General features: G+C 37.1%; 1 protein-coding gene across 7 annotated transcripts in view; it reads left to right on the forward strand.

Moving 5' to 3' along the window:
- The window catches only part of ITCH (itchy E3 ubiquitin protein ligase), a 121,956-nt gene that overhangs the window by 35,752 nt on the left and 68,904 nt on the right, over positions 1-17,300 (forward strand). For 6 of the 7 annotated variants that reach the window (XM_064573050.1, XM_054510057.2, XM_064573052.1 and 3 more), the window contains 4 exons: positions 1,470-1,562; positions 10,466-10,607; positions 13,978-14,102; positions 15,558-15,695. In XM_064573050.1, the coding sequence (XP_064429120.1) occupies positions 1,493-1,562; positions 10,466-10,607; positions 13,978-14,102; positions 15,558-15,695 (475 nt within the window). In that variant the 5' untranslated portion in view covers positions 1,470-1,492. Of the gene's footprint in view, positions 1-1,448; positions 1,563-10,465; positions 10,608-13,977; positions 14,103-15,557; positions 15,696-17,300 lie in introns of all 7 variants that reach the window. The other variant, XM_064573051.1, reaches the window with a different exon arrangement.

Below are 17,300 nucleotides of genomic sequence, written 5' to 3' on the forward strand. Positions count from 1 at the left end.
CTTTAGAGTCAATAAACCAGAAAAATTTCAGTGATGTCATAGAAAGTGATAGGATGGCTACTTTAGATTGGGTAAGTCCAGACCTCTCTGACGAGGTGATATTTAACTTGAAGCCTGAATACAAGATGTTAGCTTTTTTTTTTTTTTTAAGATTTATTTATTTATTTGAGAGAGAGATCAAGGGAGAGAGCATGTGTACATGAGCTGGAGGACGGGCAGAGGGAGAATCCTCAAGCAGACTCCCCCTGAGCCATGTGGGGCTTGATGCCAGGACCCCGAGATCATTACCTGAGCGGAAATCAAGAGCAGAATGTTTAACCAACTGAGCCACTCGGGTGCCTCTATTTAAAGATAGAGGAAAAAGCAGAGGGAGCAGTTCGGTACAAAGGCTGGAATGACCTAGTGTGTTTGAGAATTAGAAAGAAAGCTAGATGTTTAATGGGTAAGGGGGAGAATGATATGAGGTAAGGTCAGAGAGTCAGTCATGGGTGGAATGGAGTCAGGCATCTGTAAGCCAGGGGAAGGAGTTTGGATTCTCTTTTAACTAAGATAAGAGGTTACTGAATGTTTAAGCAGAGTAGAATATGATCTAACTTTTTTTTTTTAAAGATTTATTTGCGAGCGAAAATACGAGCAGAGGAGAGGGGTAGAGGAAGAGGGAGAAGCTAGACACCAGGTAGAAACAGGGAGACCTGTTCATACTTGGAGTACCTTAGGAGGGAGGCATAATCCATGAAAAAAAAGTCAGGCTGTCAGTGGCCACTATGAACAGATTGATGGTAGAGTTGGTGAGAAATGGTTGGATTCTGGATATATTTTGCAAATAGAGACTGTTGAATTGCTGGCAAGTTAGGAAGGGAAATAAAAAACAAAGGCAGGATGACTCCAGGTTTTTAGCCTGAGCATCTGAAAGGATGGAGTTGTTATCAGGAGTTCACTTTGATGTGTGAAGTTTGTGGGGGGTGGGGCGGTCTTTTAGATACCCAAGGGAACTTGTTTGGAGTTTAGGAATGACATCTGGGATAGAAATATAAAGTTGGACTCACTGGTATATAGCTGACATTTAAAGCCATAACACTGGATGATATCCTTGAGGAAGTGAGTGTAGAGAGGTAAGAGGGAACCAAGAACTGAGCCCTAGGGCACTCCAACATTAAGAGAGGGGAGAAAACAGGAGGGATTGTCAAAGGAGCCTAAGAACAATCAGTGAGGTAGGACGTAAACCTAGAGAATGTGTCTTGGGAGCTCCAGGGAAGAATGTAAACCATGGAAGAAGGAATGATAAGCAATGTCATTTTGTTGATAGGTTAGGCAGGATGAATACTAGAATTGAAAATTTTATTTAGCAATGCTAAGGCCACTATTATTGTGTGGTCTTCAGTGAGACATGGAAATAGCCTGGTTAGCGCTATACATGTTTTTTATATGGGATCTTTTGATGTTTACAGTGTCTCCTTTTCCATGCTCAGATTTGCCGTCCTGTTGGTGTGGTATGTCTGGCAGTGGATCACAGCTTGGTTCAATGGGTAGCCTGACCATGAAATCACAACTTCAGATCACTGGTAAGTCTTAAAAAGATCTACTGCTATACTTTTTTCCCCCAAGATAAAAATAATCTTAAGAAAATCTTCAGTGGCTCTTTTATATCAGGTGTTGAATTAGTATTTGCTTAATGAATGAATGAACAGAATGTTCAGTTGTATAAAAATTATGCTTTTATTTTGGGATATTCTTGGGTATTTTGCAGGTTTTGTTTTTTCTCTCCTATTAAATACTGGTGTCTGGGCAGTTGCTATTGTTTTTTGTTTTGTATTGACAGCATTGAGAGGTAATTCACATACCACACAGTTTACTCATATAGAGGGTTGCTGATCCTTAGTATGTTCACAGTGTTGAATAACTGCCACCACAGTCAATTTTAGAAACCTCTACCCATTACTGGAGGACTTCCCATGTCTCCTAGCCACCCTCAGCCCTAGGCAACCACTAATCTACTTCCTGTCTGTAGATTTGTCTATTCTGGATCTCTCATATAAATGGAATCATAAAATGTATGGGTTTTTGTTTCTTTTCCACTTAGCATGTTTTCAAGGTTCATCTGTATTGTAGCATGCATTAGTATTTCATTTCTTTTTATTGCCAAGTAATATTGTAAGTATGAACATACTACATTTTATTTATCCATTTATCAGTTGATATATGTTTGGGTTGTTTCTATTCTTTAGCTATTATGAATAATGCTATGAACATTTGTGTACAAGTTTTTGTGAAGGTTTGTCATTTCAGTTCTCTTGAGTATATACCTAGGAGTAGAGTCACTGGGTCATATAGTATGTATGTTTCACTTTGTGAGGAATAATTCCAAATTATTTTTCAAAGCATCTGCACCATTTGTATTCCCATCAGCCATGTATGAGGGTTCCAATTTCTCCACATCCTTGTCAATGCTTGTTACCTGTCTTTTTGATTATAGACATCCTGGTGGGTATGAAGTGGTATGTTACTGTGGGTTTGATTTGCATTTCTCTGGTGGTTATTGATGTTGAACATCTTTTCATGAGATTATTGGCCATTTGTGTATCTTTTTTGGAGAAATGTCTATTTAAATCCTTTGGTTGCTATTATTTTTTAATATATCTGTCTTTCTCTAACCATACTAACCAAGTATATCACTTTCACATTAGTATTCCTAATGTTCTAATATGCCATTTGTTATGGAATGTAACAATTCCTGCTCAAAAACCTTTGGTGCTTCTATTTGGCTATAGTATAGAATTTCTGTAGCCTGCGCTAAGAGCTTTAACAGTCTGGCTCCATATGGTCTCTTTGTAGGTATTTATAGATAAATTATTTGGTGAGTCACCGGAGTTTTTTCAGACATGCATGTATCTGTATCACACAGTGAAACCTTAGTCTTTATCCTTTTAATGGCATTTATTTCTTACAGGACAATTATTCTCTGTATAGTATTTCAGCTTTTTAAAAATTTTTATTTATTTATTTTAGAGAGCTCATGAGCGAGTGAGGGGTATGGTGAGCAGAGGGGAAAGAATCTCAAGCAGACTCCAACACAGGGCTCGATCCCAGGACACTGAGTTCATGACCCAAGCTGAAACCAAGAGTTGGATGGTCAACTGACTAAGCCACCCAGCCGCCCCACTATTTTAGCTTTTATTACACCTGTCTTTATTTTTTAATTAACATTTTATTTATTTATTTGAGAGAGAGAGAGCACGAGCAGGGTAAGGGGCAGCGGGAGAAGCAGACTCCCTGTAGAGCAGGGAGCCTGATGGAGGGCTTGATCCTGGGACTCTGGGATCATGACCTGAGCTGAAGGTGGATGTTTAACCAACTGAGCCATCTAGGAGCCCCTTTATTACACCTATCTTATATCCACCTCTGGATTATGAATATTAGGCCACAAACCATATCCTTATTATTATCTTCCTCAAAACCTAAAAGTGATTGAATTATATAAAAATAGCACTTTTGTAAGGTGACAGTATCTTAGAACTTATTTTGGGGGATTCCTTCACTAGTCTCTTTCCTTAGCACTGTCTGATTCTCAGTGAAAGATACTAATATTTCTTTGTTAAGCAAGATTCTGATTGTTTTCCCCTGCTCCCCATCCTGAAGCTAGCCTGAGTAGCTGATTTAAATTGAGCCAGCTTCTTAATTACTTTTCTTTTTTTGAAAAGTTAATGTTGAAACCTTGGATTGGAATGATCTTTAAAAAAAAATCTTTACCTTTTCAGGTTACATAAGTAATACACATGTTTTTTATTTTTAAAAACTCGGTAAAATAATAGGGGTCTTATTTATCATCTTAGTCCTTAGAGATGATACTGTTATTCCTTTAGGTTTCAGTTATATTCCTTTTGACTTTTTTCTTTGCATACTGTTTATCATATTTGCTATCATTATTATAGTAGGAAGAACATTTAATAAATGCCTGAATGCACCTCAAGAAGACAAAATTCTTGCCATTTATAAGATTTTAATCTTGGTTCTACATTTTCTGAGAATGCACAAATACAAGGCAAAAACAATTTAATAAAAACAAACATGAAGAGGGCGCCTAGGTGGCTCAGTTGTTAAGCGTCTGCCTTCGGCTCAGGTCATGATCTCAGGGTCCTGGGATCGAGCCCCACATTGAGCTCCCTGCTCCATGGGAAGCCTGCTTCCCCCTTTTGCACTCCCCCTGCTTGTGTTCCCTCTCTCTCTGTGTCTCTCTCTGTCAAGTAAATAAATAAAATCTTAAAAAAAACAAAACATGAAGAATGGATAAAAATTATATATTTGGCAAATACATCATTAGATATGAGACAAATAGAGAGCATAAGATTATAAAGAGTAATGTGCCAAGTTGAATAAATCAACTGTTCTTCATAAGTCATTGTTTAGTTCTTTGCTTTTGATGCTAGAAACCTCAGAACTAAGTTTTTTGCACAAATCCCTTTAATGACATTGTATTTTTTTCTGTTAATGGATCAGTTATAGTATTGTTGTTTTCTTTTTTTTTTTTTTTTTGTAAGCTGCCTCAACATTTTTCTAGAATCAAGGAGGGCATAAATATTCAAGTGTAAAAAATAAATGCCATGGCATATGGTAATGGCAAGAAGAGAGAACAACTTTGGTCAGGAAAGAGAGATACCAGTATTTGACCAGAGTTGCTGTGAAAGGAGGCGGTGCTTAAAGCATCTTGCTATTTAAATGTAGGAAGTTATTTTTAAAAAATGTAGGGGAGTAGAAGGAATCTTTTTAGGAGAATATGAGCAAGAGGCACAAAGCAGGGGACGCTTGGGTGGCTCAGTCGTTAAGCGTGTGCCTTCGGCTCGGGTCATGATCCCGGGGTCCTGGGATCGAGCCCCGCATTGGGCTCCCTGCTCCGTGGGAAGCCTGCTTCTCCCTCTCCCACTCCCCCTGCTTGTGTTCCCTCTCTCGCTGTGTCTCTGTCAAATAAATAAATGAAATCTTTATTAAAAAAAAAAAAAAAGAGGCACGAAGCAGGGAAATGCACAAGACTTTGCCAGTGCCCCTAAAAGCCACTGCTGCAGAGTGGGGAGCCATGAAAATTTTATGCTAGTGGGTCATCTCCTTCAGATATGTGTCAGGGCTACAAAAAAAATCATTGCTGGAAGAGATGGGAAGTAATCAGGGCTTTTAACAAACAGTAATCAATTGTATTTGTGTTTTAGAAAGTTGGTGTGAAAGACTGATAGGAGAATTGAGTGTCAAAGTTAAAATCCTACTCTGCTTCTGCTCTAGTTTCTTGTCTTTTTATTTAAAGATTTTATTTATTTGTCAGAGAGAGCACCATCAGGGGGAGCGGCAGGCAGAGGGAGAAGCAGGCTCCTCATTGAGGAAGGGAGCCCAATGCGGGGCTCGATCCCAAGACCCTGAGATCATGACCTGAGCCAAAGACAGATGCTTAACCGACTGAGCCACCCAGGCACCCCAAATTTAAAAGAATATTGTCAGAATGAATGGCAAGAATGGTAGTATTTGTGAAAGATCATCGATGTTTATGTAAAAATTTAATTTATGGGTAGAATGGAAGTGTTAACATTGTTATGAGGAGGATAACTGGTGGATCACATATTTAAAATTTTCTTTACCTCTTTGTCCTTTATCCTTCACATCCCTGTCCGTCATCAGAATCTGCTGATTTTGACAATTGGAGTTTTTGGGTCCTCTTTTTCTCTAATTGAATGGCCTGGTCCCTTACCTTGGACATAAGTCTGTTTTCTTATGTCCTTCCGTGTCTTTAGACATTTCCTGTTTGATTATGTTTTACACATAACCTCAGCTATTATTCTGAACTCATCTGTGTTTTTTATTTCATGCTTGCTGTGTGCTAGCATTATACTATGTGGCAAAATAAGTAACTTTGGTATTTCCTAGAACTTTCTTTGCCTCAATCTTTACTTAGAACTGATCATTTGAAGAGGAGAAACCATCTTGATTTTATTACTAATTGGAATTAAATAATATTGTACTTTCCCAAATCTACTAGAAGACTGTAATCTCTGGATACTAGGAACGCCCTTTTTACTTAAATTTAAAGTTCAGAGTTTATATAAAATTCTATCTAGCCAACACATAGTTCTGCCACAGAGGCCTCTTGTGGCCTGTCGTAACTCTGACCACAAAGCTAGCCCTTGCTTAACTGGTTTTATTTCTTAACAGTTCATACTGCTAATTTACCGGGTCTCCGCACCCTTACTTGTTTTACCTTGTTCACTGTAGCCTCCCAGTTCTCAAAATAGGATGGGATAAGCTAAGGATATTCACTTTAATTTCTTTATATTTAAATTGTTAGGGTGCCTGGGTGGCGCAGTTGGTTAAGTGTCCGACTCTTGGTTTCGGCTCAGGTCATGATCTCGAGCCTTGTATTGGGCTCCATGCTCAGTGGGGAGTCTGCTTGGGACTCTCTGTCCCTCTCTTTCTACCCACCCCCCCAAATAAATAAATAAATCTTTTAAAAAAATTAAATTGTCTAGGTTTTTGTACTAGAGAGTTAGGATGAGGAACCAAAGTCAGGTCAAAGCATTGACCTTCAGAAAGGATCAGAACATTAAATTTTAAAATTTTTAAAAAGTTTTTTATTTGAGTAATCTCTACATCCCATTTGGGGCTCGAACTCACAACCCCGAGATCAAGAGTCACATGCTCTTCTGATTGAGCCAGCCAGGCGCCCCAGAAGAACATTAATATATGCCATGACACTATATACAATAGATGCTGTATGTGTATATGTAACAATAAAGCAGGGAAACTTGTTTTTTACCATTACTAATCATTTGGTTCAACAAATAGATTAAATGTCTCTCATGTTTAAATTACTAAGTGCTGTAGGAATTAAAAGACTGTCTACATCCTTGTCATGACAGGGATTACAGGGTGATTTAAACTAAAAACCAGTAAATTTACTAAAAGCTAAGACAGAATGAAAAGCTGTAGGAACCATATGTAAATATGAAAATGCAGTGGAAACGTAGAGGCAGGAGCAATTTAACTTCTTAGGTTTAAAGAAGCATTGAATCAAAAGAGAAGGGATCGCTGGTTTCTCAAGAAATAGGATTTTTCTAGTTAGAAAAGGAAGAAGGATCATTGTGAATGGATCTTCCAGAGTAGCACATGAAAATGCATGGCCCTTGTGAGGGACAGCAAACAGCTAAGGGTGGTTAGAATCCCAGGGGGCTGGGTGGGATTTGGTATAGGAGGAGGCTGAAAAGGTACATAACAATATAAATTACCCCAGAGTTTAAATTTCATTTTGCAGGCATTAGAGAAGTATTTGAAAAGTACATGATCACATCTGTTTTAGGAAGATAATTCTAGAAGTTGTGAGAGTTTGCAGATGTGAGGTTAAAAACGAAAAATTATTAGAGACCTTTGCAGTAGCCCATGTAACAGATGATACTGACATTTTTTGGTTCCCTGTTGTGGGTTTACTGTTTTTATTCTTCTAATTTACTATAGGAATTTAAATTACAGGCAGTAGTAGGTGATCTATTTTCTAATATTAGGACTATAACAAAAGTTTTATGCATTCTAAACTGAGATTTGAGCACTTAATATCTCTTGTTCAGGCTTTACAAGTGACCCTTGGGCAAACTTTTAAGTTCTTTTGAGTTTGTCTTTTTATGTGTAAAAATTAAGATGATAGTCTATCTCACAGAATAGTCTTGAGTATTGAAATGACAATGTTTACATCTAGACACATAGCAAACACTAATAGTTGGTGTTAGTTTCCTTTACCCTTTTTACTTTCCCATTTAAAGTTTCCTAAAATGGTTCTAGTGGGGTTGGATGGGATTATGTGGCAAAATAACGTTCAAAAGTTTGAATCCTTTTTTCCCCCCAAGATTTTATTTATTTGATAGAGAGTGAGCGCATGCACGCACACAAGCAGGGGGAGCTGCAGGCAGAGGAAGAGGGAGAAGCAGGCTCCCCGCCCAGCAGAGAGCCTGATGTGGGGTAGGGCTCAATCCCAAAACTCCGGGATCATGACCTGAGCCTCCGAGCCCAAGGCAGACGCTTAACTGACTGAGCCACCTAGGCGCCTCAAAAGTTTGAATCCAAAAAAATCCCTGAGGGCAGATCATTTCCTTCCTGTCGGGCCTACATTGCTTTGTTCTAGGTTTAATCAGTTTCAGAGGATCATAAGAGTCCCTGAAATACAATGGTGGGCTTTGAATAATTGTTTAGGCTCTTCCACCTTTTCTCACACCAGAAATGTATTAAAAATAAGGGGTTTGTATTTTTTCTGTGGCAATCTGTGATTGAATTTTGTTCTGTATTAAGTATTAGAGGTTTGTAGTACATATTAATCAGAGATAGGTCTGGTCCCCACTTGAATATTTTCCATTCTGAAAAAGACTTCTTAGTGTTTATATTTAGATGTCTCACATATCTCAAATTTTATACATTCAGTATAATACTCTTGATTTCTTCTTGCCCGTGCCACCCCCTCAAACTTGTTTCCCAGATCTTTTCCATCTTATTAAATGATACTGTCTTCCATCCACTTATTCATGCTGGAAACCTGAGAGTTATCCTTGCTTCTTTTCCCAACTTGCTCATGTAATCTAATCCTGTTGGTTCTCCTTAGAAAAGATTTATTCCTCCCCATATCCATGTTCACCATCCTCGTCCAAACCACTGTCATCTCTTGATTAGATGACTCTGGTAGTCTCTTAACTCCTACTTTTGTTTCCCTTTCATTTTTCCCACAGCAATAGAATGATCTTTGAGCATTAGTCTGATCATCACTGTATTCTCAGTGCCCCAGATAATACCTGATATATGTAGTAGGCACTCAGTAAATTTGTTGAATGGCACTCTTTTACTTAAAATTCCTCAGGGCTCCTTATTGCCTACTTCAGTAATATGTCTTGCAGCTCTTTTTCTTTCTTTGACAGATACTTTTTTTGGTACTGCATATTGATTTCAAATCTGTGATTGAACTTTATTATACCAAGTATTCCAAAATAATGATGAAACTCTGATTTATAGAATGTGCATACATTGTTGGAGTACTAACCCTGTAGCTGGCTTGCATACTACCAAAAAAAGGCATATAAGTGCCAAAGGACAGAAGTATGTGGTACTTGTGAAGTCAAGAGATTCATGGCTGCTACCTGGGACTGGACTTCTGGGATGCCCAGACTGTCTGTGCTTTGAACTATGTATGGAGCTTCTTGGGTAGCTGCTATACAGACTCCTCTAGCAACTCCAAGGGTCCCTTAACCTTGATAGGCACTGGCATTCTCTGTGCTTTGCTGCTAGAATAGATATCCAGGTTGTAGAATATTTCCATGGCTGTGATCACCTCCTTTATTGGGGAGCAGTGAGTTCTCATTTGTGGAAACCATGAGGTGCTCTGCTAGATTCAGATCTACTTATTACACTGTCCAAGGGGCTTGGACAAGGTTATTTTTTGGCAAAACTGACTAATTCAAGGGTGAAGATGATGGAGTCAGTATCTTTTTTTTTTTTTTTTTGACAGAGAGAGAGATAGCGAGAGCAGGAACACAAGCAGGGGGAGTGGGAGAGGGAGAAGCAGGCTTCCCGCCGAGCAGGGAGCCTGATGTGGGACTCGATCCCGGGACTCCGGGATCATGACCTGAGCCGAAGGCAGATGCTTAACGACTGAGCCACCCAGGCGCCCTGGAGTCAGTATCTTAAGATGCACTTCGTAGGGAGCTCTTACTAATATGAGATATATGAGATGCTAAAAAATAATCCTGGTTTGTAACTCTCTTCCTCTGGTGGCTTTCTAGCATGCTTTTAGAATAAAATCCAAATTCCTTATCTGGGCTTACAAAGCTAAATGTGATCTCACCTCATTTACCATACTTCCCTGTTTGCTATAGTTTCCTCAGATATGCCAAGTTTTTTTTGCTTCTCTCTGGAATGCTCTTCCCACTTCTCTTCTCAATGGCTAACTCCCTGTCGTTTAGACGTTTGCTTAAAAGTGCTTCCTCAGAGGCCTTCCTTACTACCAAGTCATAATCTGCCATGTTAGCCTGTTTTTCAGCACATGGACTTTCTCTAACTAGGATATTATCTCCCTGGAACCAGAGCCTTTTCTATACTGTAAACTACTCTATTTACAGTTTAGAGCAGTATCTGGTACATGGTAGGCATTCAAATATTTGTTGACCAGGTTTGTTGTACTTTTTAATTGACATTAGAGTTCTGAGACTATTGATACCAACATTGGGGGTATAGTAATAGTAATTTGGGTTCATGATATGGGGGAAGTAATATGTTTATTTACTAGGTTGGAAGGAAATACAAAGGTCATGACTGAATAAAATTAGTAAATATTTTAGAGCAAAACTGCCTCTCTGAGTAAAAGTAATAATGTTCTGTGTAACCTTTATGAAATTAAATTGATTTGAAGGATGAACTAACATTTCAAATATTTAAATAGTTTCCCTTTTCTTTTGCCTAGTCATTTCAGCGAAACTTAAAGAAAATAAAAAGAATTGGTTTGGACCAAGTCCTTATGTGGAAGTCACAGTAGACGGACAGTCAAAGAAGACAGAAAAATGCAACAATACGAACAGTCCCAAATGGAAGCAACCCCTTACAGTGTAGGTTTGAAAGTATTTTCTGTAATGTGTATTTAGTTTAGTAGGTGAATAGAAATGAAGCTTTAAAAATTTCTTTGCTCCTCCTCCTCTTTCATTTTTTCTTTCTCCCCTATTCCTAGGACTCCTTTCTTTAGTCCCCTTTTTGTTTCTCTTTAGATATTTATTTTTCCAATCTCTCCTTTACCTTCTCTAGTTTAGTTGGTGATGGTATCATTATTGCTACTGAAAAGTATCTGGAGAGCCCATGGTCATGGGCCTAGAAAGATTCTTAGCAGCTCTTTCCTTAATTTAGAGCTATCAGTAGCTCACTTTAGTCTTATTTATTTATTTATTTATTTAAGAGTGAGAGAGAACTCACATGGGCAGCGGGGAGGGACAGAGGGAGAGGGAGACAGAGACGCAGATTCCCTGCTGAGCGGGGAGCCTGAGACGAGGGGCTGGATCCCAGGACCCTGAGATCATGACCTGAACTGAAGGCAGATGCTTAGCTTAATCAGCTGAGCCATTCAGGTGTCCTGCTCACTTTATTTTTTAGTTTAGTTTTTAAAAATAGTTTTGTTTTTGTGTTTTTAATTACAATGCCCATACGGAACCTACACGGGTTTTCTTCCTTTTTTTAAAAGAAATTATACATTTATTCTAGAACTCTGTTTTTATACTTTACCTAGTATGGTTATATCTCTAGCTGTATACATATAGATCTAACATACCTTATATAGTTACATAATATTCCTTATTATTTATTTATTTATTTATTTTACTAGTTTCCTGTTATCACTTGGTTTTTAATGTTGTGTTATCACACAGCATTGTATTATACATCCATGTTCCTGTGTCTGTATGTTGGTGTTTTTATCTGTGGAATGAATTCACAGAAATAGCAGATAGCTCAATTTTTAAAACTTAGTGACAAAGCCCCATGTGTTGGTATTGTACATTCACTGAAGAGAATTATAGATTAAGTTTAATGTTTTTACTAAAATGGAAGAAAACATGATTTACCAACAAATGGATTTCAAAATAATATAGCATATTTAGTTTGGAGACTAACTATATTAAAATGTAGTTCAAAATATCATTGGTTATTACCACATCAAATAACAAAAATTGTTTTTTATTAACTAACATTTGGAATTCTTGCATTTTTTCCTCTAGAGAAATAAACGAGTGACTAAAGAAAAGTTTTGTTTTTAAATGGTGAGATAAGATATTTGAAACTATATGCTCTTCATACAATACATGCTTATGTGTATAGTATTTATTCCTAATAAATGACAAAACAAATTGGATATACCTAAATTGTTCTTTAACATGAATTTTGGATTCTAGCATCTTGATGTACTTTATGATGATTTTGAGCAAATGAGTGAAATTTAAGAAGTGTCATTCTAATGTTTCTCATCTGTATTTATTTCAACAATGTTTAGTCTTTGTTTTTAATTAATGATCTGTTAGAGATTGTCTCTAAATTTTAAATTATATGAGTAAAATTTTTTTAGAAAAGCAAATGAAATCTGTAAAAGTTCACAGCCTCCATAATGACTAGAGATGTTCAGCAGAATAATTGAGTATTGACTGAATACTCATCTAGTTTCTTCCAGCTACTGACTGTGCTCACTAGATGTGCACTTTGAGGCTCTTAAGCTGATAATGATGTGAATTCCTTAGTGGTTTAAAAGTTAAGAAAAAAGAAACTCTCCTTGTAGCCGCTTATGATAGTGCTCTTGTTGAGCCCAGATGTTGGGGGGAACACATAGCTCAAGTTTTGAATTTTTAAGTTGCAACAAATTGGTCTGCAATTTTAACATGGCTTCCATTGCAGGCATTCTCTCTAGAATTGAATTGAAATAATTTAGGTAAGACCATCTTTGACAGTATACTTTATCCTCTCTCAAATTGAAGTAAAAGTAATCATTTCTTTTATTCTGTCCCCATTATGATTTACCAGACACCTAATGGAGAAGTGTTTTCTTGATCTGTATTATATGTTCTTCTGAACATAACATCTGAGAATTTTTTTTTTTTTAAGATTTTATTTATTTGAGAGAGAGAGAGTGAGAGAGAGAGCACATGAGAGAGGGGAGGGTCAGAGGGAGAAGCAGACTCCCTGCTGAGCAGGGAACCCGATGTGGGACTCGATCCTGGGACTCCAGGATCATGACCTGAGCAGAAGGCAGTCACTTAACCAACTGAGCCACCCAGGCGTCCCATAACATCTGAGAATTTTAAAGAGAAAGAATACATTCTCCTTCCCCATCCCCCAGAAGAGGCAGTGTTAAGATGAAAATTTTTTGTTTGTTTAAACTGTTAAAATGGTGGTGGAGGGGCCCCTGGGTGGCTCAGTTGTTAAGCATCTGCCTTTGGCTCAGGTCATGGTCCCAGGGTCCTGGGATCGAGCCCCACATCAGGCTCCTTGCTCGGCAAGGAGCCTGCTTCTCCCTCTCCACTCCCCCTGCTTGTGTTCCCTCTCTCTCTGTGTGTCTCTCTGTCAAATAAATAAATAAAATCTTAAAATAAAATAAAATGGTGGTGGAAATATGATGATGAGGGGAATAGGCATAGGTAGACTTCTGAGAAAGTGTTTATTTGTCCCCCTCCAGATTTGATTACCTTTTAGAAGGACTGAGCCACCTAGGTGCACCCAGATAGTATTCTTTATTGGCATTTGGCAAGGTGTGAGTGAGTCTATATTTGACAGTTATCATGGACGCTTTCCTTTTAGCAGTGTGAAACTTGGGGTATCTAACATAATCCTCAAATCATGTAGCAGACTGAAGAACTTTTTTGTTTTTTTCCCCAAGACTGAGGAACTTTTCAATACAAATTTTAATACCAGACCTTTGTTCAAATTACAGCCTGCCACTGACTAGTTAGCTGTGCGATGCTGGGCATTTGCTTAACTTCTCTGAAGAATAGCAGTTTCTATATCTGAAGATGGGGGTGGTAATTCCCATCTCTTGGGGTTGCTGTGAAGATTAAATGATACAACCTCAGGCTTACTATACTACCTGACCTAAAATAAGGATTTAATTTATAAATTAACTTTTTTATAAAGGTAAATTAACTTTTTACTAAAGTAAAACTAGATTTCTAACAGTTTGTAGCATGATAAGCAGTTTTACTTTTATTGATGATACATGCATGAAGTTGCCCCTGTAGTTCAACTACAAATGAAAATGATGATGTGAGCATGTAACATTCAGATGTTTTCCATAAGATTATAGAAAATGGGCAATATTGGTTGTACAGTAAGCTATAAGGTCTACAGTTAAAAGATTTAGACATTAAAATTTAATTGTAATTTATTTAGGGTCCCGTTGTGGTATTTTAATGAAAATAATACGTATTTTTTACCTTTCTTTACTTTTAGTATCGTCACCCCTGTGAGTAAATTACATTTTCGTGTGTGGAGTCACCAGACACTGAAATCTGATGTTTTGTTGGGAACTGCTGCATTAGATATCTTTGAAACCTTAAAGTCAAACAACATGAAACGTATGTATATAAAAGTAACAGAAATTGTGCTAGGCTATTTGTTTTTCTATATAAAATTCATGTGTAAAAGATATAGAATGACTATGTTCACTATTTGTTTTTAAATTTACTTGGTTATAGTATTAATAAGGAGAAGAATCTTGAACTATTAAAGCATTCTGAGTAACCTTGTTTTAGCCATTCATTTTGACCCAATATTTTTAATAAATTTAATAAATAGGTACTTATTAAAATACAACATGCTCAATTATGGAAAACTAAAAAATATAGAGCAGAGGTGAAGCAAAAATGTAACCCCATTTCAGAGACAAATAGGGTTAATATTTTGGCAGATTTTCTTTTCAAATACTTATTTTTAAAATTTCCTAATTTAAGTGGCTGTGGGTTTTTTTAAGTGTGTGTATATATAACATATAGATATAATAAGCTTGAAACATGTTTGTTTTGATTAATATCATGATTTTAAAACATGGATATTTTGGGGGCATCTGGGTGGCTCAGTCGTTAAACGTCTGCCTTCAGCTCAGGTCATGATCCCAGGGTCCTGGGATCGAGCCCCGCATCGGGCTCCCTGCTTCGCGGGAAGCCTGCTTCTCCCTCTCCCTGTCTCTCTCACCGTACTTGTGTTCCCTCTCTCACTGTGTCTCTCTTTGTCAAATAAATAAATAAAATCTTTTAAAAAAAATTAAACATAGATATTTTTCTACCCCTTGACTATCTAAAACATACTTCCTAAATCTCATTTAAGATTTAAGAGATATAATCCATTCTTTTTTTTTTTTTTTAAAGTAAGTTCCACGCCCAGCATGGAGCCCATCATAGGGCTTGAATTCAGGACCCTGAGCTTAAGACCTTAGCCGAGATCAAGAGTTGAAAGCTTGACCAACTGAGCAACTCAGGTGCTCCTCAGATATAATCCATTCTTTTTTTTTATAATTTTTTTTTTTTAAGATTTTATTTATTTATTTGCGAGAGAGAGAATGAGAGAGAACACATGAGAAGGGGATAGGGTCAGAGGGCAAAGCAGACTCCCCGCCGAGCAGGGAGCCTGATGCAGGACTCGATCCAGGGGCTCCAGGATCATGACCTGAGCCGAAGGCAGTCGCTTAACCAACTGAGCCACCCAGGCCCCCTAATCCATTCTTAAGTTACATGTTTTCACTCAATAAAATTCAGGCATATGTTGCTGAATAATCCTGCTGGTGTATTTTATGCAAGGATGGAATGAATATAACAAATGAGATGATTGAGCTAGTTAGTTTTTTACATTATGGATATTAAGCATTAGCAAATTTTGTTCTATTTTTTAAATGTTTTGTGTCAAAAGGCCTCAATGAAGTATACTAAAAAATTATAAACACATAAATACTGTTTTTCTGACATTGTTTTTAAGACTTAAGATGACTTAAAGAAAAAAAAGTGACCATTTTGTTCTGTAATTATATTCTTTTACAGTTGAGGAAGTAGTTATGACTTTACAGCTTGTAGGTGACAAAGAGCCAACAGAGACAATAGGAGACTTGTCAGTTTGTCTTGATGGGCTGCAGTTAGAGTCTGAAGTTGTTACCAATGGTGAAACTACAGGTTCAGAAAGTAAGTAATCACTTTTTGTATAGGCTCTTTAATGATTCTTCTTAATAGTAGCCACCAAAGAATGCTGATGTAATTACTGCTATTCTTTTTCATCTTAAAGAAATTATTTCCTTTTTAAAAAGAGACATTGATAATTTTAATCATTTTCCTTTTAGTGCATTGTTTCTGTGAATAAAACATTTTTCTATAAGTTGAAAAGCTAGCCACATAAAAGTTGCATCAGAGCTGACTGTGTAATGAATTGATTCATAAAGTATTTATTTGGTAGGCCAGTGATGAGAGTTAATGTGGCTTATGATGCCACATCCTCTCCGGTGTCAATGGCAGACATAGTTTGCCTGTAGCAGTGTCTGGTTGAGTTTAAATTTGACTTGAAATCCTGCTTAGTACTTGGTAATCCTATTTAGTACTGTACCAGACTGCCAATACAAGCTGAAGTCCATTTGCCATCCTTTGCCATTTCTGTAGTTTACATTTATAAAGGTGTCTTTGTGTTACAATAATAACAAAATCAATTCATTATATGTATGCCAATATATCTTACAGTTTATGATTAATAGTTTATGTTAAAGGGAATAATAAACATGAAACATGAACTGTAGTTGAAAGAAGTTTGACACCTGAATTAGTGCCTGTATAGCTAGCATGCTTGATAAAACTACTTAGTGGATTCCTTTTAGATACTTCATCACTTACTAATGTGCTAAGTGTATTTTCACTTGAAATGTAGATTTCAAGAGAAACTTAGAGGCCCCAAGACAAAGAGCAGATTAATGGTTTCCTCTGATTAGTCTGACGAAGTTTTTGTTTATTTAGAAACTGCATTATTTAGAAACATTTAGTTGTCAGGTGTTATTATTCTGTTTCTGCTTTGGAAGACTTCCTACTTCTTTAACTTACGACTTTTTTTTTTTTTTTAAGATTTTATTTATTCATTTGAGACAGAGAGATAGAGAAAGAGCATGAGCAGGGGAATAGGGACAGAGGGAGAGAGAGAAGCAGACTCCCTGCCGAGCAGGGAGCCCGATGTGGGGCTTGATCCCAGGACCCCAGGACCGTGACCTGAGCTGAAGGCAGATGCTTAACCATCTGAGCCACCCAGGCGCCCCAACTTAACCTCTTTTTTAATAGCAGGACCGTCAAGATAGTCCCAGTATATCTTCCAGATTGGTTCTTTGAGGTTAATGAGGGTGGAGAGAAATTTCTGGAATGGTCATACTGTACTACTTCAGAGTTGATGAGTTCATTTTAATTGACTGCCATTCACAGGAACTTTGAATGGTCAAATTTTTCTATAAATCAGAATTCTGGAAGATAATATATAAGTTAAATTTCATTGTTAAATTGTTCTAAACTCAGTATTTATAGCTTCCCAAGTTTTTTACACCCTACAAGTTGAAACTATTACTAATGCATAATATTTGATAATTAACAAATCATGTTAGTCTTCATTTTTCAGAGTAGAATCTAAACTGCATATTTATACTTAAGACTTTACTGTTTATTGCCCACAGAAGTGAACATTTCTGTGTCACCAATTTTCCACTCAGGTAGGAAAATAATTGATAGAATTTAACCTGATACTTTGAAGTAGAAAGAGGTTTT

The sequence above is a fragment of the Mirounga angustirostris genome, unplaced genomic scaffold (assembly GCF_029215605.1).
Source record: "Mirounga angustirostris isolate CCGP_5_RB_7025 unplaced genomic scaffold, mMirAng1.0.hap1 SCAF_10, whole genome shotgun sequence".
NCBI classification, from domain to species: domain Eukaryota; kingdom Metazoa; phylum Chordata; class Mammalia; order Carnivora; family Phocidae; genus Mirounga; species Mirounga angustirostris.